Source organism: Mustela lutreola, chromosome 4 (assembly GCF_030435805.1).
Source record: "Mustela lutreola isolate mMusLut2 chromosome 4, mMusLut2.pri, whole genome shotgun sequence".
Lineage (NCBI taxonomy): Eukaryota > Metazoa > Chordata > Mammalia > Carnivora > Mustelidae > Mustela > Mustela lutreola.
This window is the reverse complement of record NC_081293.1, coordinates 16573500-16599852: the sequence shown is the minus strand read 5'-3', so window position 1 is coordinate 16599852 and position 26353 is coordinate 16573500. Positions and strand designations below refer to the sequence as shown.

At 49.5% G+C, this 26353-nt stretch overlaps 1 protein-coding gene across 6 annotated transcripts in view; it reads right to left on the bottom strand.

Annotated features, from left to right (window-relative positions):
• The window catches only part of NRAP (nebulin related anchoring protein), a 69479-nt gene that overhangs the window by 7668 nt on the left and 35458 nt on the right, over positions 1 to 26353 (bottom strand). For all 6 annotated transcript variants that reach the window (XM_059173133.1, XM_059173137.1, XM_059173134.1 and 3 more), the window contains 16 exons: positions 25498 to 25602; positions 24230 to 24337; positions 22205 to 22516; positions 21034 to 21138; positions 18208 to 18306; positions 16496 to 16600; positions 15700 to 15807; positions 15046 to 15159; positions 13389 to 13586; positions 11585 to 11689; positions 10343 to 10441; positions 8334 to 8438; positions 7879 to 7986; positions 6685 to 6996; positions 1257 to 1361; positions 385 to 483 (listed from right to left, as the gene is read on the bottom strand). In XM_059173133.1, coding sequence (XP_059029116.1) covers positions 385 to 483; positions 1257 to 1361; positions 6685 to 6996; positions 7879 to 7986; positions 8334 to 8438; positions 10343 to 10441; positions 11585 to 11689; positions 13389 to 13586; positions 15046 to 15159; positions 15700 to 15807; positions 16496 to 16600; positions 18208 to 18306; positions 21034 to 21138; positions 22205 to 22516; positions 24230 to 24337; positions 25498 to 25602 — 2187 coding nt within the window. The remainder of the gene's footprint in view (positions 1 to 384; positions 484 to 1256; positions 1362 to 6684; positions 6997 to 7878; positions 7987 to 8333; positions 8439 to 10342; positions 10442 to 11584; positions 11690 to 13388; positions 13587 to 15045; positions 15160 to 15699; positions 15808 to 16495; positions 16601 to 18207; positions 18307 to 21033; positions 21139 to 22204; positions 22517 to 24229; positions 24338 to 25497; positions 25603 to 26353) is intronic.

Below are 26353 nucleotides of genomic sequence, written 5' to 3'. Positions count from 1 at the left end.
AACTGGGTTATGTTCAGCTTTTAATTCCATTACCATCTATCAATAATTCGGATGTATCTCATCTAGTGTTAGTAAAAGAGCATCAATAATATGCAGTATTAATATTGTTATGATTATGAACCAAACCATAATAAGGGGCCTGTACTGAGGACCTACTACGTTCCCCATACTTGCTAAAAGGTTCACATATGCTTATTTATTTATTTCTCATTTAATTCACTTACTGGAGGTTAGGAGAGAACAAGTAACTGGCCCTACATCACCCAGGTAGTGGACAGAAAGTTTGCATTTCCATCTCTCCCGAGCCCGTGCTCTTAAGCACTGAGTACTGAGCAACACTGCCCACTCCTGGGCACCTACGGTTGATGGCGAAAACATACCCACCTCATTGCAATTCAGGTAGCTGTTCTTGGCATGAACCAGGTCTGGGGAGTCAACCACTGTGGTGAACTTGATACTATCTGGTTTCTTACGGTATTTGGTCTATAAGAGAAAGACACAGATTCCCACAAAACAGTTGAATACGATGTATTTTTCTGAATGCGGCTTCACTCCACCCACTGGGTACCGGATGTGCCAATGACACTACTGAAAAACAAGTCTCTCTTCTTGGTGGGCACCTCACAGGGTTTCTAAGCTGTCTCTGTGATAAGGAGCATTTTACAAGTATTGATGCTCCTGCACAATTCCAAGGCATATCACAGGAAGGGGATTCAGTAGAGGGAGGGACTCAGCATCAATGCAGACCCCGTCCAAGTAAGTTTGGCTACTAAGAGATGGAAGGGCGCAGCGCCACCCTTGAGGGGATCCCCAGGCCTGAATCTGCAGGCCAGCAATATTGTGGGGAGTTTGGTAAAGGTAACCATCTCTCCGCAGTGCGTGATGTTATCTAAAATCAGAGAACCGCAGACACGACGCTTTGCGTAAATCCTGTAGGTGGATGGCAAATTCTGCCCCCAAGAAAACAATGAGCCAGCTTAGCTCATGGCCATCTAATATTATCTACAGGGAATCTTCTAGTGCGTCATCTGTCTCTCATTGCCCAGCACGGAACATGACTTTCACTCCCCAGCAAGTGAACTCATTTGGAGGGAAACCTTGTTCTGTCTTGTGATTTGGTTGCAAAAGGCCAGGAAAAAAACTGGGGGTCTAGTGGCCATGGGGTCCTCTTGGGGTTTTCACCCCATAAACAGGTTCCCTCTTCAGGAAGAAATAAATGCCAGGTTGCATTTATGAGAGAGTTGGGTGAGCGGTACCTCGCTGATGAGTTCTCCAGCCTTCTTTGCACTCTCCAGCTGCGGGGAACTCACTGTCAGCCATCCCGTTCCCTTCATGCCCATCAGGTCTGACTTGTAGCGAAACTGCGGGAAGAAAATCATTGGTTTTTACCAACAGAGGGCCAGAGACCATCAGGTTATTTCAAGGTGCTTGATTTGTAATAACATCTGTATTCATCTTCATCGTAACACGTCAACATCTTCATTCAGAGTGCACTGTGCACATCATTAAGTCAAACCGTGCAAGGGTATGTCCTCTGCCACAAATTAAATAATGGGTCATGCAGAAGATCCAAGCAGGCCCCACCTGTGAATGGGCAGGGTTAGAAGTCAAGGGAATGGATGCACATGACTGCTTAAAAAAAGAGTAGAGACCCACACCCAAGCCCAGGCATCAGCCTGGATTATTCTGTTCCCTCTGGCAGCGAGGAGACTGCCTGCCCGCTTTCCTGCCTGCCTAAAGAGAACAGTTTTACCCACCTTCAGGTGATCAAAGGGCCCAGAGCCCTGGGTCAAACCTGCTGGGACTCAGAGCAAATCGCTTTACCAAAATGTGACTCAGTTTCTCTCTGTGATAGCTGAAGGTCATCACAACCCTTCTGTTCTCATGAGAACTCCTGAGAGGCCTCGAGAGCAAAGGCCACTCGAGGCGTTGGATCTGGTTTTGTCTCGTGGTGGTGGGGGGGAGCGAGGGGGCAGAGACAATGCCAGCAGGACTCTAAGGACCACACACACTTAAAGATACAACCGGCCTACAGCATGAGAGGCATTTTAATTTTTTTGTGCCTGGATTTACCTCCCCTTCCCGCTGTTGGCTCGGGATTTGCTTATATCCCAACGATGGGCTAGGTCTCATCCATTTTCCTCATTTTAAGGACTCAGAAGATTAGAACTACAGCAGCATTCCTGGGTGAAAATCCTAAGCAGTGAGTGGGACAATAGGTCTGATCAGGAGTCTCCTAACCTGTTAAATCTTATTTCCATCCCACGATCCGCCCACCATGACCTAGGACAAGACGGTTGTAGGAATGCTTTTCTTCTCTACTTTATGGAAATTAGGCATTTTTAAAGGTAGAAAAGGACTCTCCAAGGAAATCTAAAATATGGATCTAAACGAGGTTGATAGCATTTCTCTAATTTAGATATAAGCTCTGCTGTAACGCCAAATATCACTCCAGAAACCAGTCTTCTGGCCTTTTTAGTTTCCTTTCATTTCAGGATTCACAGCGTCCCTCACAGCTGGCCTCAAAGAGGGTCCGTTTCTGATCTACTGTCTGCTGGTTAATGTTCCTGTGCAAATTCCACTCTGCCTTCCAACTGGTGAAGGGAGGCATCACTCAAGTTCAGGAGCAGGTCTCAAAACCCCATGTCAGTAAGATTGCTTTGTATGCCGCGATCTTTCGGTCTACACCGGCAAAGCTTTTGCCTTCCACTCTGATAAAGAACAGAGAAAATTGGATAAATTTCTAAGTTAGAGAGAATCATCCTACAGGGCCTCTTCACAGCCGGGCCTTGCTCCTTTCATACGCAAGATGAAGTGGGGAGCACGCTTTCAACTCGCCTTTTGTTGAGCTGAGCAGTACAATGGCAGGTAAGTCAGAAAGCAAGATGCTGGTTCCCCAAAGATCTGACTGGGCCTCAGACTCTCTTATAAATGGATTGTCTCTTGATAGCGCAGCTCCCAGCCCAGGTTTGACTATTCACGCAGACCCTAAAAACAACACGCCTGCCCCGGACTTCCCGATGAAAGAAGGGGAGAGAGCAGGGGAGTCGAGAAGAATCAGCTCCCCGAAGAAGGATTTGAAGAAGCATTCTAAGATAATAAGAGACCCTCTCACGCTGTCCAGCTGCACCTGGCTTCCCCCGATGGCCGTCTTGCTGTTTTCCCTTGCACAGATTAAGGCCTGGAGGCCACCTTCAGATTCTTGTGTGGGGGTTCCTGGCACCCTCGTGTTGGAGCACAGGCTGCAGTTTTGGGTCCCCAATTCCTAACAATGTCAGCAACTGCACCCAGGAGGTGACCAGGGGAGGACGTATCTGGGTCCTGTTAATGAAAATCTTTATAATCACCCTCTTGCCAACCGTGGTTTGCCTTAGACTCATCACCTCACGCAACGTTCACACCACCCTGCAAAGGTGGGGTTCTTATACACATCTGCAGGACAATTTTGGTGTTCGAGGGACTGTTCAGATTCAGAAGAGTCGTGGATGGCTGTTCTCTGGGCGAACCAGACAGAAGGTCCTTAACAGAACCCTCAGGAGCCAGAGAGCCTGGGTTCCTAATCCAGCCACCAGAGGGAGCCAAAGAGCACCAAACCAGGAGTCTGGAGCCCAGAGCCCAGCTTCCACTCTGACTTGTGGTGAGGTCTGGAGCGAGTCATTTCCCTGACAGCCTGTGATCCTGGGCAAGTTATTTAAAATCATAGTACTCTAGTCACCACATCTGTAAAAAGTCATATCAGCACATACTTCGATACTAAATGAGAGAGTTCGTGCAGAGTACTGAAGCAAATGTGAGGTTCAGAATAGACATCCTACACATTTTAGCTATTGTTATTGTTGTTGTTTCTGCTGGAGAAACTGAGGCTCAGAGAGATTACAGAGTCTGCCCAAGGTCATGCAGCTGTAAAAGGTGGGGCCAGGGCTGTCTCCTTGACAGTACCAGCAGGTGTTTTTCAGGTCTCCCCTCAGCTTCTGTGCAAAATCATGGCCATTCACAGTAGAGCATTCTCTGGGCAGAGTATGAGTCTCAGATATGTTCCAGAGCCAAGCACAGGATAGGCAAGGCTCGAGCGATCATGGCCTGAAACCTTTGCCAGAGAGGTGAGCACCTCTTGGCTCCCTCTGGCCCAACCCACAGCTTTCTTTCCGGCTTAGGTAGAAGAAGGCAGGAGAAGCAGCTGCTGGCCAGGGGTCCTGCTCCTCCCCCAGACTCTGCTGAATTGAACGAACACACGTGGAGCCTTTGTTCCTTTTCCTATGCAACATAACCACATGAAATGAGATTTTCAATAACAACCACAAGAAAATGGAAGCCTCAAAAGCAGCTGGGCTTTATGGGGTGTCCTCTGTTGATAGCAGCTTGGAATCCACACTCCCAAACTATCAAACTTCAGATCTAGAAAGCCATGTATGAAGCACAATACAGTGATTTTAAAAAGTTAAGCAACAGGTTCTCAGCATTCAAAATTGTAGTACACAGCCTATCTCATAAAACATCCGTTTAAGGGTGCCAACCACCATTTCCTGGAAAGTACTCTTCTTTTTAAATTATTCTTCCTACTGGCTTTAGGGATAAAATATCCTTTCTTTTCAGAAAAAAAAAAAAGTGATATAAATGGTAGCTTGAGGTAACATTTTTCTCAGTTAGAAAAAAAATCTTACAGTATATGGACACCACCTTCTTATAAACATCTTCCCACAAACCCTGAAATCTGAGGTCACCAATCAAATCAACCCTCTCTGATCTTCTGTTGCCTAGAAAGTGAAGGGACAGCTGGAGGACGCGTAGCCCGTAAGTGACAAAGTGGGGCTTCCGATCAACATCTTCGGGCTCCCAGCTCGGTCCCAGATGGCCTATGTATCTCCCTCTGGATCTGCCCTGCCCCAGAGGTTTGTCTCCCCCTCCCTGTCTCCAAGGAACAGCCCACTGACAAGAGGGTGAGGCCATGAGCTCTTCTTGCAGACGGTGGTCTGGCCATCTAGCAAGTGGAAGCGTTTCCAGCAGAACGCAGCGGGCGCCGTGGTGACCATGCCTTCTGCATGGAGCCCCGTGAGTACCCCCTACTCCACACTGGACTTGCTCATGAACCCTGTGATGCTACTCTTCCAGCAGACTGTGATGAATAATTAGATGATCTTTAAACCATCACCGCCCTGACTCATAAGTAACCCCCTCTTATGTGTTTATGATATTCAACCTGTGCCACATCATTCAACCTAAGAGCAGTCGCTGCCCTAAAGACAACTGGAATTGTAAGGCTTGGTGTAGAGAACGATCCAAACAGCTAACACTTCCTGGCCTGTTTCTGCGGACCAGACACCACACTGGGTGCTTCATACAGACCAACCAGTCAGCCAGGGATGCTGCAAGGCAAGGGGCGGGGCCCACAGCAAAGAATTCTCCAGCCCAGAACATCCAGGTTGCTGGAGTTGAGAAACCCCGATATGGATGGGAAAGCTTAATGTGACAACAGTCCCACGGGCTGTGTTCTAAAATGAGAGTTCCTTCCTCCTAGGGCTGCTCCAAGGTATAGAGAGACAACGTGTGCCCGGTCTCGTGGCACAGCACCTGCTGCACAACACGTGCTTCACACGTGCCGACCACCCCACACTGGGTGGTTAGCGGGTTCCTAGGTGTCAACCACGCCCACACTGTGTCGTTAACACGTCCAAGTGGAGGAAGCTGAGGAGTGGAGGGGGGTGCGACGGACTCCGGCACACGTTGGGGGGCTCCCCACCAACCTGTTTGGTTCCCTTGCCTGGGTGAGGACCTCTCCTTTCTGTGTCTGTGTCTACACTGGGGTTGTGGGAAGCATGACTTCCCTGCCTTGAACTCCCTCCACAAGACCAAGGTGGGTGAGATCGTGGGTTCTACAGCCAGTCCTGCCTGGGCATCTCCCGCATGACCTTATCTGTTAAAGATGAGTCATAACTGTCCCCGCCTCCTGGCATGAGAGCAAGAGGGACAGGAAGGGCAGTCAGTCAGTCCGCATCAGCCACGACTGGATCTTCTGTTTTCCGGTCATGACCTTCACCCCCACCACTCAGCGTCCAGCCCCAGAGCTCTCTCACACCCGACTCCAGGCCACGTCCTCTTCACTCGCCCACGTGCTTCATCAGCCTCAAATAAGCTGAGGCTCCTCCCGCTCAGGGACTTGGCCTTGGGATTTGCTCTTCCGTTGGCTGCAGTGGTATCTCCTTCCCTTATCAACTTTGGTCTTTGCTCAAATGTCGCCTTTTCAGTCTGCAGCTGCCCGGACCCCACCTCTGATTTTAATTTGCACGTGTGCAGGTCCACATACACCTTCACACCTATGCCGCTGCCCTGCTTTGTCTGTCTCCACAACATGTGTCACCATCAGACATACTATGTATCCTACTTCTCACATTCTGTCTACCTCCCATATCGTGGAAGCCCCATGAGCACAGCAGTTTTTTTACTCTTATTGACTGTGGTATCCCCAAGGCCTGGAATGATGCCTGATACATAGTAGGTGCTCGAGAAACAGCTGTTTCTTGACTGATCAAGAAACAACTTGATTGATTGATTCCAACTCAGATGACCTAACACAGAGACCCAGCAAGTCCTGGTTCTGATGTGGTGGGGAGGGTAAGAGAGAAGCAGAGATTACCCCCAGTCTTGGTGGGAGGAGGAAGGCTGGTGTGCAGCCCGAAGGCCCCCTACCTCACTCTGCAGGGCATGAGCTCTCTTGGCCCAGGACATCTTCAGGTCCTCAGGCAGAGCCGTGAACTCGTGGCACCGTGTCCTGTAGTCGTGGTCACTGGCGAGGGCCTGGGCCTTCCTGGCGTGGACCAGGTGCACCATGTCCAAGGGCAGGTGAAACTGGTCGTGGCTGCTGGCCGCCGTGCGCCTGTACTGAAGCTCGCTCTGCAGCTGGCCCACCCGCCAGCAGTGCTGGAGCCGGGGGTCGTCGCTCACGCTCCGGACCCCGATCAGCCTGCCTCGCTCCTTCACAAAGTCATGTCTGTAGAGGAACTGCAGGGGAGGACCGCGGTCAGGGGCCGGCATTCGGCCTGCTTCCATTCCATCTGCACGTTTTCACTGCAGACCCTAGAAAAATCGCCCTGTCTTTCGTGAGGACGTGATGATTATAAGAAGAACCACAGTGAGGTTGGCCCGAGAGCATGCTTCCTCCCTCGGGGATGAACAATTAAAACATCGCTCCGTTCTTCCTATCTAATTAAAACCAGATCCTCAGAACCAAAGTAAAGGCCCCACTCCCTTAAACGTGTCCTGTGGCCAAAAGGAATTTATCAAAAAAGGTAAAAGAGAAACTTGTGCTTTAACCATGCGTACTTGGCAAAACATGAAACCCAAAAGACAGGATCCGTTTATTTGAAGTCCACATTTTCTGTGATTTGTTTGTGGGAAAGAGAAAGTCACCTTCATGTCCCAAAGCTATGGACGCTATCGACAGAGTGGCTGAAACACAGCTGGCAATTCCTCACACCAACGTGTGAAACTACAGAGAGCCAAGAGGAAGATGCATTAGGGCTGTGTTACGGTTTCTAGAGCAAGTTCTGTTTCGAATTCCAGGTGAAGTTAGGCAGTGCACATGTTACTGGGGGCTGGGGAGTTGGGGGTGGTTGTGATTGTGGCTCAGGAACTGCAATTAGAAATAGATCGTCATCTCTCTCCTGCTGGAGACCTTTGCCTGAATTTAGCCCCTGATTAACAGAGCCTTTCTTTCTCTCCCTCCGTCAAAGAATCTCATTTCTAACTAATATATTCTGCAGGTGACATCCTGTCTCACAGGGTGATAGATTTGCTTTAATTCAGGAAAATCAGCCCTAGACGTTGTTCTACATGAAGTTAACAGACATTAGGCAAGATGGAAGGTCATATCATTCAACTCACATCACTGGCTCGATCTCCAGAGACACGAGCAGCCTGGAAGGGGAGAGCGTCTATTGTCAGCTTGTAGCCTTGAGCACGGAGATTACGCCAAGACTCCTGGTATTTTGCCTACAGTAGGAACACATGTAGATCTTCTTAAAAAAAAAAAAAAAAATGACATGTTTCAGGGAACAAAGGCTACCCCTTTCATTTGTAATACAGTGTTCCAGAATCGATCCCTGATGAGTGAAATCTCTCTCTTTTGCGAAGACCATCTCATTAGCACACACACTGTAGTACGCACCGACGCATTTGGGCACGACATATTTGTGAAAAGGTATATATACTTTGAGTCTCGAAAAGACCTTTTTTTAGGTTTCTGGGAACACCGGAAGGGTCGCTATGAGATGCCACCCCAGCCACAGACATGCGTGGGTTCGGAGAACGTTCGAAGCTTGGCAACAAGAAAGGCTTACGTCACTCAGATTGGCTGCGTTTGCTTTCGCTCGGACCAGCTCGGGCAGCCCCAGGGTCAGGGTGTACCGGTGCATTTCATCCGCTCCAGCTGCTTTATAGAGGCGCTGGGTAAAAGAGAAGAGAAAACAAGCAAGGAGACAAGGCTTTGGTTTCTGCAATGCTGGAGGTCCCTCGTTTGCGAGTGGGAGATAGGTTCCCGGAAGGCCGCTCGCCGGGTCGTGGATACACCTGCTGCCTTGGGGAAGAGCTTTCTTTCAATAAAGACAGTCTTTCATGAGTCAAATTGAGTGACATAAAAGGAATGTGTAAGGAATTGCAAGTTGCTTTTGACGGGGTTCAGGACAGGTTACCCCGGAATATGGAACCTTCAAGCTGAAAATGTGAGACACAGCGGGGGTTAGAAGAGCTCTTCCTTCTCTCCTCTCCGGGCGCAGGTCATGAGATCCTCCTGTGAGAGGCGCCCTCCCTACACCCAGAGGCACCGAGCATCCGTCTCTCCGAAGACGGAGCGCTGCTGAGAGGAAGCTGAGTGAACAGACCTTCCTCCGGGTTCCCATTCTTAACTCTATCACATCTGCCCATGACTTTCCGCTCTTCATCAAACCTCGTACAAAAACGTTCAAGTTTAATTGTTTCTTCTGGTCTTCAGCTCCTTATAAAGGTTCCCATATCGTGTAAAACTTACATTAAATAAACTCGTATGCTTTTCTTTTGTTAATCTGTCTTTTGTGACAGTATCCCCACTGAGAACCCAAGATGGGGAAAGAAAAGATGTTTTTTTTTCTTTTTCCTCCCTTACACTTTACTCAACAATAGGCGGAGGAAAGAAAAAAACATTTAGGAACACCATTAAGGTTCTTCTCATTATTCTCTTCCCTTGAGGATATGGTATAAAGACAATAAATACTAAGATCTGGGAAATTTAGGAGAAGCTCTTGCTGGTGGAAGAGAGGCTCCCAAGCCCTGTTCTGCACCCTTTCCTAAAGCCCCAGCTCCTCCCATGAACGAACTCACGGCAGTGTTGCCCTGGAAGGCCTCAGCTGATTCCAGAAACACCTATTCTCGTGCTCAGAAATGGGTCTGTGGCTGGGGAGTTCTCTGAGGCCAGAGGCACTGCTAGCCCACAGCACCCAGCTCCTGCAGCAGGCAGAAAAGACCCCAGAGGAACTGAATATTGTGAACGTCGCTACACAAGCCTTTGGGGGCATTCTTCTCCCAAGCTGCTCTGTCTTACTTTTTTCCTTTGGTGAGAGTGGAACCTCACTGCCTAAGTAGCCAAGTCTCAGCTGACTTCCAGAAGAGTCAGAAGGAGAATTTTTAAAACTAAGGAAGATGCCAAGTTTAATTCTCTGCCAGGCTCAATTTCTATTTCAAACTTGCAAGAGAGCCGCCAGAGGGGCTGGAATGATGCTCTGGTGCCATGAGATTCCTTCCCCTGTGTGCCCCTCTGCTAGAGACGATTCCATGAAGTGAGTCCACAGCAGGTGAGGGGAGGAGGCAGAAATTCCAGAAGGCTGACCCATAGCACACCACATGACCGCCCTTGGGTAACCACCCCGGGTAACCACACACCCTCCCTCTGCTGATCATCAGAACGAACATACGTACACATGCGGTTAGCCAGTATGTGACTAGACAGAACAGGTGAGCGACAGATCAGTACATCTCAACGTCAGCGCACAGAGGAAACCCACAAGGATCCTGCTCAATGACCTTGTGGATTCTGTGGGTCTGGGGCGGGGCCCGAGTTGGTGCTACTAACAAGAAGACCCCAGGAGATGCTGGTGCTGCTGGCCCATGACTGCCCGTGGAACCAGAGACTAAACCTGATTTCCAGCTCAGGCTGCCTTCCTTCTGGAAAACGTTTACATTCCGTTTAGGGCATTCTTTCCAGACTTCCGTGCAAACACGTGTTCTTTCTCTCAGCCCCAGACCTACACATATTCAGGCGTATTTTGAACAATCGAGCAGTTTTGCAAAAGCCCATTCTAAAGCCATCCAATTTTACCTCATTGGTAATCTGGTTGCTGAGTTTTGCATGAAGGAGGCTGGGCGTGTCTGTCACTGCTGTGTACTTGAATGACTGGGGATGCTGACGGTATTTACTCTGAGGGAAGAAGAGGACGGGATAAGGCACAAAAGCAGAAGCGGAACAAGTGCTATAAACACAAAACCTCACTTGTCAACTGCTTGTCCATCCCCTGGAACCCAATCGGACACCTGCTCTCACGATCTCTGTGAACGTGACCATTGACATCCACGTTTTGCTTCCAACCTCTGCTCACGGGAGACCCAGAGGTGCTCAGCTTTGGGGGTATCCCAGAAACAACTGTGCAGCTTATATATATATATATATATATATATATATATATATATATAAAATGCCCGCATTCCACCCTGGAGCCCATGGGCCCAGGCCTCTGTGTTTCTTTTAAAGTTCCAAAGAGGATTCTGACGCACCCACCAGGTTCAGAAACCCCTCTCTTTTGAGATTTCACTGGAAAAAGAAAGCACAGAGTTCAGTCTAAACTCCCACGGTGAGGCCAGTTCCATTTTCTCGGAGCTTCTGATCAATGTGTGAGCCCACATGACACTTCCAGTGCCTTCCAACATGCCCTCCTGTCCTCGCATCTGTAAGCAAGGGGAAGTCCCGGAGCCCTCGCAGGTGTCAGTAAGATTCCTCACGTGCTCAAAGAGCTTAGAATCCTAGTCTTCTGTATTTTTACTACGAAATTATCAGCAAGCTTCTATCCATCATTTCCCGGCCACCAGAGTAGCACCGTTGCCTAGACTGTTAGTGCTAGTCCCCTAAAAACTAAATGAGGGAGGTAGGAGTACCCCCATTTGACGGATTAAGAAGTTGAGACAGAGAGGGCAGGTGAGAGGCTAGAAGTCACACAGCCAATGAGCGCTGGCCTCGAATTTCAGTCTCCCTCCCTGTTGGTCTCCAAGGCCTGCCTTCTTGTCATTGTACCCTAGGAAAGCAGATCTTAGGAGCCAATGAATAATTCTTATGGGTTCACCAAGGAGCCGGCTCGATATTTGCAAAACTGTGTTAAAGGACATCCATTTGGAATGGAGAATCTAGTGAGAAGAAGGGCCTGCCGAGAGATCATGCTGTGAGTGGCCACTGTTAAGCTGGACATCTCTTTCGCTCTAGCAGTGAGCAGCAAGCTGAGTGCTGAGAGGGAACCTCTGCCATGGAAACAGACTGACTCCCATCACCGGTCCATCCGGGATCCCTGGTTACCTCACTGATGAGTTCGGACGCTTTCTTTCTCCCTTCGATCTCCAGCGTGCCTGGGATGACACAGGGAACACCTCGCATGAAGTTCAGGTCTGACCGGTACAAATTCTGTAAGAAACGACACAAGGCATCAGAAAAGCCAAACTCATGGAACACGGAAGCAAAGAAAAAAAACCGAGGACCCACAGCAGGACCACATCAGAATTAGGACGCCAGGGCCACGCCAGTCTCTCCGAAGAGGTCCCCCTCGGCACACACACGATGCCCCTCGGTTAACGCTCATCGGGGAAATAAAAACGTAGATCAGGACAAAAGATTTTTCTGCTGTCACTTGTCTCAGAAGCTACAGAGGGACGGGAGGCGGGTTTTTAATTCATGTGGGCTATCAGAAAATTAACACCGGAGTGGATTGTGGTTAGGAAGTCAGTCGTCTTGGGGCAAATGTGGAAATGATGATTTAACAGGTCTTTTAAAACAAAACCCAGCAGCAGAGGGCGGCATTAACGAATCATGGGTTAAGAAAGAACTAATAAATGCAGCCAGAATCATCGGGCACAGGCCTATCTGAGTCTATCACGGGTAGGCGCGAGTGTGTGCACCTGAGTGATTTGGGCTGACAGTTTAAAGGGTCCCCAAATTCACTCCCCTGCAGAGCCACCAAGGTGTCCCCCCCCCGCCCCGCTTCTTGCCCTGCTCCCCCCACCCCTGGGGCGTGCTGTCTTCCAACTGCTATCACAATGAGAGACAGCGCAGGTGAGGACTCTGCTCAGGCAACACACGGGTTCCAAGTGGAGCGTGGCTGCTCCCTCATTCCTGCAGTGGCTCTGGGGTTCCTGACAGTTTATGTCATCCGATCAACACTGCACGCAGCCGGAAGATTCGAAGGGATGACAGACATCCCTCATTGGCACACCTGCCAGCCCAGGAAGCAGTCTTTGTATGGTGTTTTGCTTTCCAGTCCCGGCATGTTAGTTGCGCACCCCATCCCAGGGAAACCCAGCAAGCTGGGAAGTAAGGCGAGCACTGAACAGGATGCCCCTGCCTGTTGAGAGGAGACATCCAGGCTCTCTTTGGGAGTAAGGAGATCCTCAAGGCTTCCTAATATTCCCGGACCACCTCCTTCAGCAAACAGGCGGCATGAGCTTGAAATGCATGTGGGAGGCCCATCAAGGCCTCTACAACTCCCTTCAGGGACCCAGGAAGGATCTCTGGGGCCCGAGGTCCTGCCCTCCGCTGGACACTCTCCTCTGATTGAAGTGGGTCTGCTCTGACCCACCCTCTCCCAACAGAGCATAGGCTCCCGCAGAAAATGGGCAGCTCAGGAATGTACTGAGCCCCATAAAGAACCCCCGGTCCGAGCTGAGGCCAGGGACAATGCCATTGGCAAATCTTAAACATGCAGACCTGTGAACCGAGGGCATCTTGGTCAGACACCATTTAAGTTCGAGCCCCACCCCCTTCTCACTGATGGTTGTGTGACCTAGGGCAAGCTACATTTCCCCCTCCTTTGAACCTCACTGTAATGTACCTTTAAAATAGGATAAAGACTATTGACTTAGGGTTCCTTTGAGGTAGAAATGAGATCATGCATGAAAACATAATGCTCAGAAACAGTAAATGTTTCCTGCTGCTGTTAAATTCGTACAATCGTGCTGGGCAGGAACTTCGGGCAGTATTTCCAAAGAAAACCCGGGTTTAGGATTTCTCACCTCCAGAGACCCCTAAAGTGCCAACAGGAGCTTCATGGTCATGATCATGGTCAAATTTCAGCTGATGGAGCCCCGAGAGAGACGCCGGGTCTCCTTACCTCGCTCTGCAACTTGTGAGCTTTCTTGGCACAGCTGAGCCTCAGGTCTTCGGCCAAAGAAGTGTACTGGGGGAGCGGGTGTCTGTAGTCCTGGTCACTGGCCAGGACTTGAGCCTTCTTGGCATGCACCAGGGTTACCATGTCCAACGGCAGATGGAAGTGTGCCTTTGAGAGTTCAAAGCCTTTCTTGTAATTGACCTAGAGGGGCAGACAGAACAACAGCGCCTGTTTCAAAGCCACCATTTGCAGAAGGACCATCAGGGAGAGTGGTGGCAATGCAGTTGTCCCAGGTAGGCAGGGGAGACAATCCTGGCCAGACCGGTGGTCCCTTCCTGCGGGGACAGGCTTCAGAAGTGGGGACCGGGGCTAACACTCACCACCCCCAGCTCCTGGTGGTCATTCTGATTTGGATGATGAAGGCCCATGGCTCCCCCAATTGGAGACCATACAAAAGTTCAAGAAACAGACATAATGTCAGTGATTCCCTTGCGCGTGTCTTTAGATCTTCCTGTCTTCCAGAGGGAAGAAGCTACAAGGCTAACCTGGTTTTCTCCCTGTCACCTACTAGATTCTCCCCGTCACCCTCTCAAGTTCAGATTTTTGACACCAGGGATTGTCTACTCGGGTGAGCTTGTGAAGAGCTTCTTCAAAGCATCAGTTGAGACCTCCTAAGAAGTCTGGGGGCCAGGAGCAGTCGGGCCAGCTCTGAGGGATGGGTGCTCCCAAGAGCCCAACATGCATGCTGAAGGAAAAAAGGAGAGGCCCATTCCAGACCATGAGCCCCACTGCAGTCCTCAGAGAAGCTGTTGAAAGATCAATGAAACTCACTCCGGACTTTCTTGGAACTCTGATGCATAATCTCCCCTTCCTCCTTCCTTCCCAGCGCTCCAGCTACCCCTCCCTAACCTCCTGCTCCCATCTCCATAAATCCTCCCCGACTCCCAGCATAAAGCCAAGGACAATTCATGTCCAACCCCACACTCTTAGGTCAGTTTGATGGTCAAGTGAGGCTCAACATGCAAAAGGGCTTGGTCCTCTGTGACAGTGGATCCATCAGCCAACTCACAACGTGTGCAAGGGGACAACGTGTACACACTCGTGCCGGCACCCAGGAGAGCAAAATCAAGGGCTGCACACCCGGATGTTTCCAGGGGCCAGACAAGTAGCACCGGGGAGTAAAGCAAGAAGTGGCGGGGTGGGGGGGTGGAGGGGAGCTGCATGACCAGGGAAACAGAGATACAGAGATCCCTTCTCAACAGAGCTCTCTGCAGTCCACTTCAACTCTAGCCTTGAGGGGCCCAGGCCCAGCTTCTGGCCAGAAGTCTAAAACTTTTATGTGAAAATTTCCATTTTTAAAGGTCTGCAATCAATTTACTCTGTAGACCAAAGAGAGTACTTCTGCTGTGCAAATCTAGCCCACAAGCCCCCGTTTGGGGCCACTGGTCAAATCACAGAATGCCCAGTCCCAAAGGGAGCTAAGTCTCTCTTGATGGAGGAAGAAGCGGAAGCCCAGAGGAGCCAAGGGATCTAACAGCGACACAGAGTTTGTCTGGACAGAACCAGTGGCCACAACCAGAAGGACGAAGGACGTAAGCTGGCTGGATATCATTAGCCGGGGGTGTGGGGGGCCAGCTCCACCGTATTTTCTCCCACTTACTTGGCTCTGCAGCGAGTTCGCATACGCTGAATGTGCAAGGCTGAGATCGTCTTCCAAGCTCCGGGAGCCAAGCATCTGCCCTTTCATTTTCTCAAATGCCTCTTTGTATTTGTACTAAAGGGAAAGAGAGCGGGAGAGAGTAACAGCTCGGGGACAAGGGACACGGAATGGGAGAGGTGGGTATTGGGCGAAAATGTTTTGTTCTTTTGACAGTGACTGGGTGAGTTAAAAGAAGCGCGGGAGTCGTCAAAAGGCCCAGTCTTTCATATGCAAGACTCCCAATGACTAAAGGGCTGGGTATGAAGTGGCAGGACATGCTAGCACTTGGGCGGCCCACGCTGGAGGAAGGTGGGTGCATTGTTAGCAGTCTCTGCCCGCGGACTTGCTTTAGGAAAGTGCCTGGCGGAGGGTGCATTTCATCTGCCCGGGGTCTGGAGTTACAGTCCGGCATTGGGCTTTGTACCCGGGCCCAGGGATTTTTTTTGTTGTCTGGTCTGTTCTTTCTCGCTGGTCGTTATCTGAACACCCTAACACAGTCATTTGGGAGAGCAGAGGATTGTATCCACAGGCAAAAGAAGGCAGGGGTGAGGGGCAAAATGCAGTAAAAATTGGTTAGTATTAAACATTGACACAGTAATGGGGGTGGACGCTCACATCACTTATGATTTCGCCAGAAGCCTTTGCTGCCTGGAACGGAATGGCATCCAATCTCAGCTTATAGCCACCGTCCCGAAGTTTGCTCCAGGATTCCTTATAACGTGTCTGTTGGGAAGATGTGGACAAATAAAGATGTCAGGGGATCAAATTCTCATTACCAACATGGGGATCTGCTTTGTTGTTGGGTTTTCTCCCCGCACACCCCCGCCGCCAACCCACCCCCCTCCCCCCTCCGTTGAAGCTCGAAATCATGGTGTCTTAGCAAACACCAAGAGTTGGATTCTGCCTCGTGTCCACCATGGTGGGGGTAGAGCCTCCTGGGGGGGAATCCTTGGAGTCAGACAGACCCACATGTCTCTAAATAGGAAGCAGCAAGTTATAAGGTTGAGTGTGCAGAGCTCTTTACGTAAAATACAGAAAACTCAACAGTCTCTATCAAAGGACGGGGTGGGGGGATGTTGCTGATCACGATCCTGGGAGGGTAGGGTCTCTCCTTGGCAGAGCCACTGGATGCACTATATGCTGATGCTTCCATATTTCAGCCACTCAGTACAAATGCCCTTCATACTAAGGCAGTTTTCCCAGTCTCCTTCTCATAAATGGGCTTGACTCTTCTGCAAGACAACCTACCTAATCTGCAGAGCTCCGTGCCAATGGAGATATGACACATTTTAAGTTGGCGACAGCAAAGCATTAAACTAGGCTCCAGGCCCTTCTGAGCCCAGGCTGTTGTGCCCCGCCCAGGCCCCCTGGTCTCCCTAATTAAAACCAGGACCCCTTCTATCCGCCTCACCTCACTGATATTCATGGCATTCAGCTTGGCCAGCAGGACTTCAGGGAGGTCGGCTGTCTGAGTGTAATGATGCTTTATGTTTTCTCCTTGTTCCCTGTACAACCTCTGTGGACGAAGAGAGGTTCTGTATTAGACCCGGGAGCCTCCTCCACGCAGGCAACAGCCAAGCTGCACTCCCGGGGACAAGGGTGGGGTGGCTGCCCCCTCCCCATAGAGACAGGATGCTGGGTGCCGCTACTGAGATCTCACAGCCAGCACGGTGACGTGCGCCTCATCCCCTCCTGAGCCCCCCTTCCCAGCTCGGGACAAGACAGGCTAAAACTCGCCTCTCAGCAAACACTCTCCACTTGTAGCATCTGCTGACCGTGGGTGAGCAGAAAACGAGATCTAGTTAAACCTTAGTAAATCTGTTATGCCCTATAAACCGTGAGAGGGCATCGAAATCTAGAAGCACAAGAGATGGCTCTTCCACAGGTGAGGTCTGCCCTGGGTCGACTTCAGCCCTTGTTCCGTCCCCTCATCTCAAGGATTCTTGTGCTAATAAATGTCCACTCGGTGGGTCTGGGGTCCTAGCCACCCAGAACTCTGATTTGGGCTTATGACATCCTCCTAGAGACGACACACGAAGTTGGCATTGACCACCGGAGAGAGTTGCTAAACCAGCCTTTTCCATCCTAAATCTCATTAGTGTGTCCAAGTTTCTCCGTATCGCAGCAGTGCCCCCTAGAGTCGGTTAGGGTAAGGAAGAAGCGGGTGTTGTTTTCCTTCATATAAAAGTTCTTGTTTGACCATCTGTGTTTCTCGGAATTCAGGTGCTTCTGCTGGGCTGCTCATCAATAAATTATAAATTCCTAAACCTGTAAGTGTGTAAATCATCCCATAACATGTTCTGACAGGCACTGAGGACATTTCCAAGTGCCTGCTGAATAAGGCATCCCCAGAATAATGTATTCAACTGGGAAGCAAGAGAGATAATCTTAAAACTCCTCTCCCATTAATTTTTGTAAATTTTACTTATGGCAAGTTGAACAGTTTGAAGATATTTCTAAGGCGTGCCTGCCCTGCATAAGGATCTGTGGGCCTGTCTCAATAAAATCAGCCAAATGGGGTTGATCCATATCCTAAAGTGAGTTTTTATAGGATCTCATGGTTCAATTTAGTCCCCCAAAAACACTGTGCCATGAGGGCAAAAGGCCAGATCTCAGTTCCACACTATAAAAGGAATTTGGGAAATGACTTCAAAGTTAGTCTTACGTACACAAGACCCAAATCGTTTTCAAAGTCGTTAGGGGAATTCAGAGAGCGAGAATTTCTGCCCTTGGGTCCCAAGGAGTCCTAGCAGGGCTGAGTCTGCCAATTACCAAGAATTTGGGCCCCCAAAATTTCAGTTCTGAAAATAACACTTCAAAACAAGAAGGACAGGGGGAAAAGGCCCCACCACAGACAATTCTTGAAAACATGCAAATGGAAAGATAGGAGAGCATGGGGACAGCAGGGTGGCGGAGCCCCACTTGGCATCCGAAGAGCAGCAACACCCCATTTGCATCCTAATGAGGAGGCACCCCTGCTAAGGTGTGTCTCCGCAAAAGGACAAGAAGTTCCTTCATCCTTAGAACAACAGAAGGAGCAAGACAAGAACCCCTCGGCTTCAATCGCAGTGTTGAAAGAAGAGCCCACTCTTAGAGTCATAATGTATATATATTATCACTTACATCCACTGCTTGGGTATAACTAATTCTGGCCTGGACCATCTCCGGAGTGTCTTTAATACTGGTAAACTTCAAAGCACCTGGATGCTGACGGTACTTCTTCTGTTGAGCAGAAAAAGATCAAAGCTGTGAATTTTGTGCTGCTCTTTCATACCATTTGAAAGGGAAAATCATAGGTTGCTTGAGATTAGAGTGAATTTGTGAACATAATTATTATTCGGCTTCCTCCATCTTTATATCCTCGGTGCCTTCAGGTTAATATTTGTTTCAATTTAAGAATAACCTCATGTCAATTAACATTAAAGTATTTCTACCGGGTGCAAAGAAAACATCGCAAAATTAGGCTATTCCCGTAAAATACTGCGGGATGCACACTTAGGGAAGGATTCTTTTTATAGGCTTCAAATACTGTGTCACGGTTGTTTACATATCTTAGTTTGGGTCCCCCAAGCAAGAAGGAAGTCACATTTATCAATTGAAGCGTCCCGTTTTCCTTCCCCAAAAGGACACAGCAGAGATCATCACAGTCAAAACCCTTGCATTTAACAGCCAATGATATAATAATTCAATCACTTTAGGACCCAGTTAACACAAGCAAGAATTCTTTAAAATGTTACAATAACACAAAGAAGACCGCTATTATTGAAAGGAGCCATCATACATTTTGAAAGACACTGGGGGAAAAAAAAAAGAATTACAAAGAATTCAAATGCTGGCAAAGATCTAGATACCCCATTCAGATTCAAAAAGTCACACTTAATTAATTCCTGTTGTTTTTTTTTAATCCAAATAACATTTCCAGAAAACTAGCACAGTTGCTATCTCAATGGAATTATAAAGTGTATCTTTCCGCAAATTGAATAGTTATTTTATAAGCACTTCCTCATTTATCAGGTTCCATTTTTGTATCCTGTTTTGTTTAAAGCAGATACAGTTCAACATCTAGCCCTCTCTGTTTTGTCACCTGTTCTTATAAATAAAGCTTTATTGGAACACAGCCGTGCTCATTCATTCACATGGCAGAGTTGAGGAACTGCAAGAGAAATCTTGTGGCCCATAAAGCTGAAAATATTTACTATTTGGTCCTTGACAAATAAGGTCTGCCAGCTCCTGCTTTAAGTGATAGGCGTGTGTACATTTGTGGCTCTTTCAACAGTGTGTGGCATTCTGTCTGAAAATTAAGAGGTCAGGCAATTTGACACTAAACTGGAAATGTGCCAAACTGAAATGAGATGATTGGGGAAAGTTGCTGAAGGATTTTCTTGCCTGACTGAAGTTGAGAACTGGTATGAAGCGTAGAAGATAAGCACATTTGTTGAGTAGGTTTGCAAAATGAGGTGGAAAATTAAGCCCACCATGGGATAAATAGTTCCAGAAAGATCCCTTGGGTGCCAGACTTAGATGCATGAAGGAATCATCTTGAAGTCTAAATTGAGTGTATAATTCATTTTTTATATCCTTTTATGAGTGGGTCCAGTGAGAGTTTAGGATCATGAGTCCTCAAACCTAGATGTTTGCTCCTGCAAGTTTCTCAAAATCATCCTTTTAAAAGGGCCTTTCCTCAATCAGACTGAATTACTTAGGGTAGTACAGTAGCCACAGAGCTCCCAGGGTCTTCTAAGGCTTGCGTGTTGACTAATATTCCGAAAAACTAGGCCACTCAGACGGATCCTACTTTCAGAACCCACTCTGTGACATGTCAGAATAACCTCCCCCAGGAAAATATCAACGCTGGGCAGGTGTGTTTGAAAAAACAACTGAGGGGTCTTTCTGTTTTACCTACTCACTTAGTAGGAAAGTCTTCTCAAAACAAGGTCCCAGGAGACTAGTAACTAAGGCTACAGGTTTTCCTGGGGCTATGTCATTGTGGTCTCCCCCCGACCAAGAAAAGTCTAGAAAAACCAGATTACTCTGAAAGCAACTAAAAAAATTCTCACTTGCCTCCTGAGCAAATAGACATGAACAGAGGGGGACTTGGGTTGTTGGAGGGTGTGCAGCCATGGTGTGAACATGAGGCAAGGACCACTCCCTGGCCTGTCTAGTCTGGTGGCTCTCTACCTTTGGGCAGAGTCTGGAGACATTTTTGGTTGTCACAACCAGGAAGAAGGTGCTACTGGCACCTAGAAGGTAGAGGCCAGGGGTGCTGCCAAACACCTCACAAGACTCAGGACAGCCCCCCGCTCCCCCAAGCCAGAGTTTTCAAAATGTCAATAGTCTTGAGACTGAGAAAACTTGATCTAGTCTTTAAACGATCTGTTTAGCGAAACTCTCCTAAAATATGAGCAGACGGCTCTTTTTAACACGCCGTGACACCTTCGGGTCCAGCCAGGGAGGCTACAAGTAGACAGGAGTGAGATTTAAATAGAAATGAGACCCCCCTCCCCAATCAGGAGAGACCCAAGTCACATGCTCCACTCCACGTGAATATTCAAACTGTTTACACTGTAGCAGAAGGAGAAGGAGAAAATGCACAGAAAGTCACGAAAGAGCTTTCTGGGTGCAATAAATGGGTCTTTTCCTCATCTCTCCCTTGTTGCTTCATTAAAAAGGTAAGTTGGTGGGTAGCAATTGAGCTCTTTTTTGATTGTTGTTACTATTCCTAATACCATTTGTCACCAACTTTGTTTTTGCCAGGGCTCGGTGGGCCCCTACTGGTGTGTGTTTGGTATGCAGTTTCCCCCTAATTACCAGCCCTTGTCTGGGTTTCCAGGCCTTTCATGTAGCTTTGCCTTTTTCTTTGCCTTTTGAGTGGAAATTATTTTAATTTTATACAGAAATGCCACACGCCTAGTGCAGCCAGGCCTGTTGCATGCTGTCAGGAAATCTCACCTCGCTAATGAGTGCTCCTGCCTTCTTCGCCTGCTCCACATTTAATGACCCGGTGGCGACCCAGCCCGCGCCTTTCATCCACCTCACATCTGCCCTGTATCGGTTCTGACAAAGGAGAGAGGGGAAAAAAAAAAAAAAAGGCAGGCCATTGTCGGTGTGCAGACATTTAAAGGGCTATTAACGGCGCCCAGATGTCGCCTTGGTGCCAGCTGAGTCAAATTAGATGCCACTTTTGTCTTATCCATTTCTGTACAGTCACAGGTAGGGCTCCAAAATGTCAATTAATTTCCCCTGTAATTGGAGCATCCCGCCCCCCCCCCCCCGCGCGTTAGGCCCCGCCCAGCAGCGCCCGGGGTGGAGCGGGCGGGGCCCATCCACCTGGTCCCTCATTAAGGACGCGTGTCTACCTCGGGCAGAGGAGCGTTCTCATTGTCTGCTTTCCCGGTTCCTTGCTTAAAATGACAAGCGGGGGAGAAGAAAATGAGAATTCACGACAGAACCCAGGTGGGGAGCTATTGGAGGGAATTTCACAAGACAGCCGAGGCTTCCCACCGCGCCGGATTCCTTCCTACACCTCGGTGTGGCGCGGGGTGGGGGGGGGGGGGGTCTCATTTCTTTACTCGCCATTGAAGGAGTCGTTTTCATGGAAAGCCATTTAAATGGACACTTGTCTAAAACGAGCATATCGCCCATCTATCCGGAAACAGCTCGACCAGGAAGGGGATGTCAGCACTGCCCTCCCCAGCCCCATGTGGAACAGCCAGGTGGGGCGCACAGGGAGAAAGGGGAGGGGGGCTGTGGGGGGTTAACGTGCTGCCCCTGCAAAGGGACTGCCAAGGTTGGAAGGAGGATGGGAGATGCTGTCCCAGAACAGGCCACAGTTAGGAAGGTCACCCATCCATCCGCCCCCTCCACAGTAAAAGAAGCAGGGAAAACGTAGGCAGAGCAAACCCCAGGAGAAGAAAGCCCCTTTGCGATTTTTCTGCGTGCTGGTATAGGATCTAAAGTGGGCAGAGCTGGAATAAAAGTCGAGCCGCTAGGAGAGGGAGGATGGGTCCGCCCTGCGATCCAGAAACAGGTATCTGGATGTATCCGCTATTGTCTGGGGTGGCTCGGGCAAACACTGGTGGGGGCACTAGCACACGTGAACACGTGCACACACGGAGCTTACATCACTCTGTAAATCGTACGCCTTCTTGGCCCATTCCACCTTCATGTCCGTGGGCAAAGCGGTGAACTGATAAGATGCTGTCTTGTAGCCAATGTCTGTGGCTAGATGCTGGGCCTTGCGGGCGTGCGCGAGGTGGATCATGTCCAGGGAGACGTGGCACTGGGATCTGGTGTCCTCGAACCCTTTCTTGTACTCGAGCTCACTCTGCAGCTTGGACATTTGCAGCGAGTGACTCATTTGTGAATCGCCCCGGGCGTCCTTCGCCCCAATGAGCTTCCCCCGGGACCTCTCGTAATCTTCCTTGTACTTCACCTAAATGGGAGGAAGAGAGTGGAGTGTCTTAGCATCTCCTAAAGCCGTTGTTCGCTTTCAAACAGAAGGCACGACAGTTCAAACACAGCCACACAACAGAATGTTATTAGAATTAGAGTCATAAGGAGTTTGCCTCTTATCATCACACAGTAAACTAAAATATTACTCGTTATTTCCCTTTTCACCTCAGCTGCCCGTCAGCTCAGAGCTACACTGAAGGCTCAGCTGCACTACAGTCTTTTCCTAAGTTCCTGGAGACATTCCGTCTCTTATCTCTACTCTTCAGCCTTGTTTTTTCTGGCTTTAGTGTTGTTTTTTGTTTTTGGGGTTTTTTTTTTAACATTTTATTTATTTGACAGACAGAGATCACCAGTAGGCAGAGAGGCAGGCAGAGAGAGAGGAGGAAGCAGGCTCTCCACGGAGCAGAGAGCCCGATGCGGGGCTCGATCCCAGGACCCTGGGATCATGACCTAAGCCAAAGGCAGAGGCTTTAACCCATTGAGCCACCCAGGCGCCCCATTCTGGCTTTAGTTTTAAGTGGCCTGCTGCTTTCAAAAGTCACTTTAAATACCTTCCTGGGAATAGTGAAAACACCATAAACAGAAAGTCTTCATGAAATGAAGAAGACACAGAAGAGCCTAAGCATGATTGCCGTTAGAGAAAAGAGCTCGGATGACACAACCGAAGCCCACAGAAATATGCAGGAGTGTAGGGAGCACGTGTGAGCACACCGGCTTGGAAAAAAATGTGAGGCCAAGAGTAAGAAGGATCAGAAGGAAAAAAATATGTGTGGAAATGCTTTAAAAACTGTCACAGGACACAAGCATGTGGCAACCTTTTCAACATGATCAGGAGACCTGGGCTCTCCTGTCCTCTGTGCCAGCTACAACAGCAGTCTTTACTGAACCCTCACTCTAAGGTGAGCGTGCGACACCCCCCCCCACACACACACACACATACTCCAGGCCTCAGAGCGTGTCTGCAGACCAGGGCTGCTTGGTGAGCTCTTCCCAGGTGAGCAGAGAAGGAGCTTACGCCAGAAGGTAGATCGACCACGCCACCAAGCCACTGTTTAGCTCAGCTGATATCTCCATATATTTATAGAGACAAGTACATTTATGGGTGTGCATCTATTTCGGAAGCCAGACTGTTTGATGAAGTGAGCGGACTTGGCCTTACATTCTGGCTTAGGCTTCTTAGCTCACATCAGACTCCCAGCAGATGGCTTTGGACGACGGAAACTCAGTACGCATGAAATCGTTTCCTTTCCTCATAACTGCTTCGCAACTGCCAATTTCCTGATGAGTTAATGGAGAGGCGCAAGGTGGCACAGCCTTCCCAGAGTCACAATACTGAGAGGGGATGGAGCGAGGATTTTAGCGAGGTCCACCTGCTACCAGAGCCTGTACTCTTAGCCAGTGACCAGCCACAACGTCCTTAGATAGTCCTGGAAGGTCTCTGGGCATCAGTTAATCTGTCAAATAACCCATTTAGATCACTAGTCTTGCTACTACTACTACTAATGCTTCCAGCCATTAAAAACCAACGTGTGGCAGGCAGTGCGCTGGGCATCATGTGGCGGTCTCACTGCAAAGTCGTCACCTCTCTCCCCACTTCACAGATTGGACCCTGAGACTCAGCTGAAGAGCCTGTGCAGACACGCTCTGACTCTCCCGGATGGAAAATGGCAGCCTTCATTGAGCACCGACTCACCTCACTGGCCAGGTCCCTGTTGGCTTTGGCTGCCAGGAAGCCCAAGGAGTCGAGACGCAGCTCAAACCCTTTTGCCTTCTGGTTTTCCCAGCTGCTCTTATACAGTTTCTGAGGAGAGGCAGGAGAAAGAGATCACCCTCCCGTGCGAGGGCTTCCCCGGCCTCTGTAATGCTCTCTCTCAGAGGCCAACACTGACTGGCCCTCCACAGCAAACTGGTACCCGCAGTACCACCGGACCTCCTTGTTCCTGCCTCAGGGCCTCCTGACACAGGGCTTCCCTCAAAAGAAGCAGAATTCAAACTCCAGAGACCTTGAAAAATACTAGGAGTCTTCAGGGAGGTCTCAAACACATGGCAGTGGTGCAATGTTTCGAAACCCACAGCAACATTTCTGGAAGGTCTGTTCCCCACCTCCGCCTACTCACACCCCAGACCAGCTGCTGCTGCATTTACAGCTACTACCTCCCTTTGTCTTCCTGCCCCCAGTCTCTAGTCCCCCTGGGTCTGTCCTTGCTCCTCCTAGCTCTTGTCCTGCCCCCACCTGCAGATTTCAAGTTCCTTCCTCTGCAAGTCTTCTGCTCTTTCTATGTGTGTGAATTGATTTAGCCTCTGTTGCTCCTTCTAATTCTCCCCTCTACCTATTACAGGGACCAGGACTCCAAGGACCAGGTTGCTGAGTGTGAGAGCTAAGGAAGGCCTCTCCTAGCAGACAGAGAGAAGGAAACTGGGACCATGCATGCTTTTGTGTCTAGGAGTAATAGCTACATTGTCCATACTCCTTCCAGGGATTTCTGTATATTAACTCACTGAAGCCTGTGACAACCCAATGAGACAGGAACTAGTATGACCCTGATTTTACCAACGGGACAACTGAGCACAAAGAACTTGCCCAAGGCCACATATGTAGTAAGTGGTAGACCCAAGGAGCAAACCCAAGCAGTGTGGCGTGAACACCTTGAAGCCTCACTTGCTTATCAATACTGATGCTAATCAATACTAATGCTGTTCTAACTAGGACCAGCAATCACCACTGCCTCCTACCCTGTTATATTCTCAGTGGTTCAAGACTCCCACCAGCTCTGTCCTAGGGAAGGTGGTCCTTCCCTCCCCCCTAAGACACTGGCCAGGATCAAGATCTGCTGGATGGGCTATTTACAGTGCCCAGATGTGTGGAACCTCCGTTGACACCCCAATATGGTGGGTGGACTTTGTTGCCCAGGGCTACATGGGGAAGCAGAGGCTACAGCTGCCCTCTCCCTCTTGCCATACCTCACTGAGATTGGCAGCGTTGGCTCGGGCCTGTAAGAAGAGAGGCTCGTCTTTGCTGATGCTGTACTGATGGACAGACTGCTCGTTTCCTGCCTTATAGGCCACCTGTTGGGAGAGAGCCCTGGGTCAGGAGCAGGTGGTGCGGGGTGGGCTGGCATCACGGACACGTCTTCAGATCTGCTTGCCGTCTCTGTGACTTGCACAGGCAGTCCATTACAAAACGGCCCAGACCAGCCACTGGCCAGCAGAATCCAATAAAGGCGGCTTCCGGCAGGAGGGGTTGAAGGCAGAAGCAGCGGCAGTAGGAGCTGAGAACCAACACCTCCAGGGTTTCTGTTCCCACACTTCTGCCATGAGAAGGCATCAACCTTCCCAAGCTGTTCCCACCTACGCTGCCCACAGCCGCAGGAAATAACCCCCCAGAGGTCTTGGATGAGCACAGACTCCCCAAAGGAGAAAAATTAGAAGCCCACCCCACCACCTGCACCCCCACCAATCCCAATAATCCCAGTGCATTCACAGGGGCTGACCCCCAGGAAGTGAGCAGTGACCCGAAAGTCAGCGTCAGTGGGCATCTGAACACTCTGCTCTCTCCTGCTCTCCCTCCTTCCCAGCCACCCACACCGCGGCTATCTGTTGACTCTGAGCTCTGTTGATGGCACCTTTTCTGGGACGTGTACTTAGACCTTTAGGAAGGAAGGCCAGTAAGGTCCTGGCCCCATTGTAGCAGCTCTGGCACCTGCTCTGTGGTGACCTGGGGAGGGTGGGGGTGCGGCTACCGAACACTGATGTGTAAATAAGGCACATGCTGTTTCATTGTACAGCCTGGAGGCCCCCGGGCAAGCCAGGCCCAGCC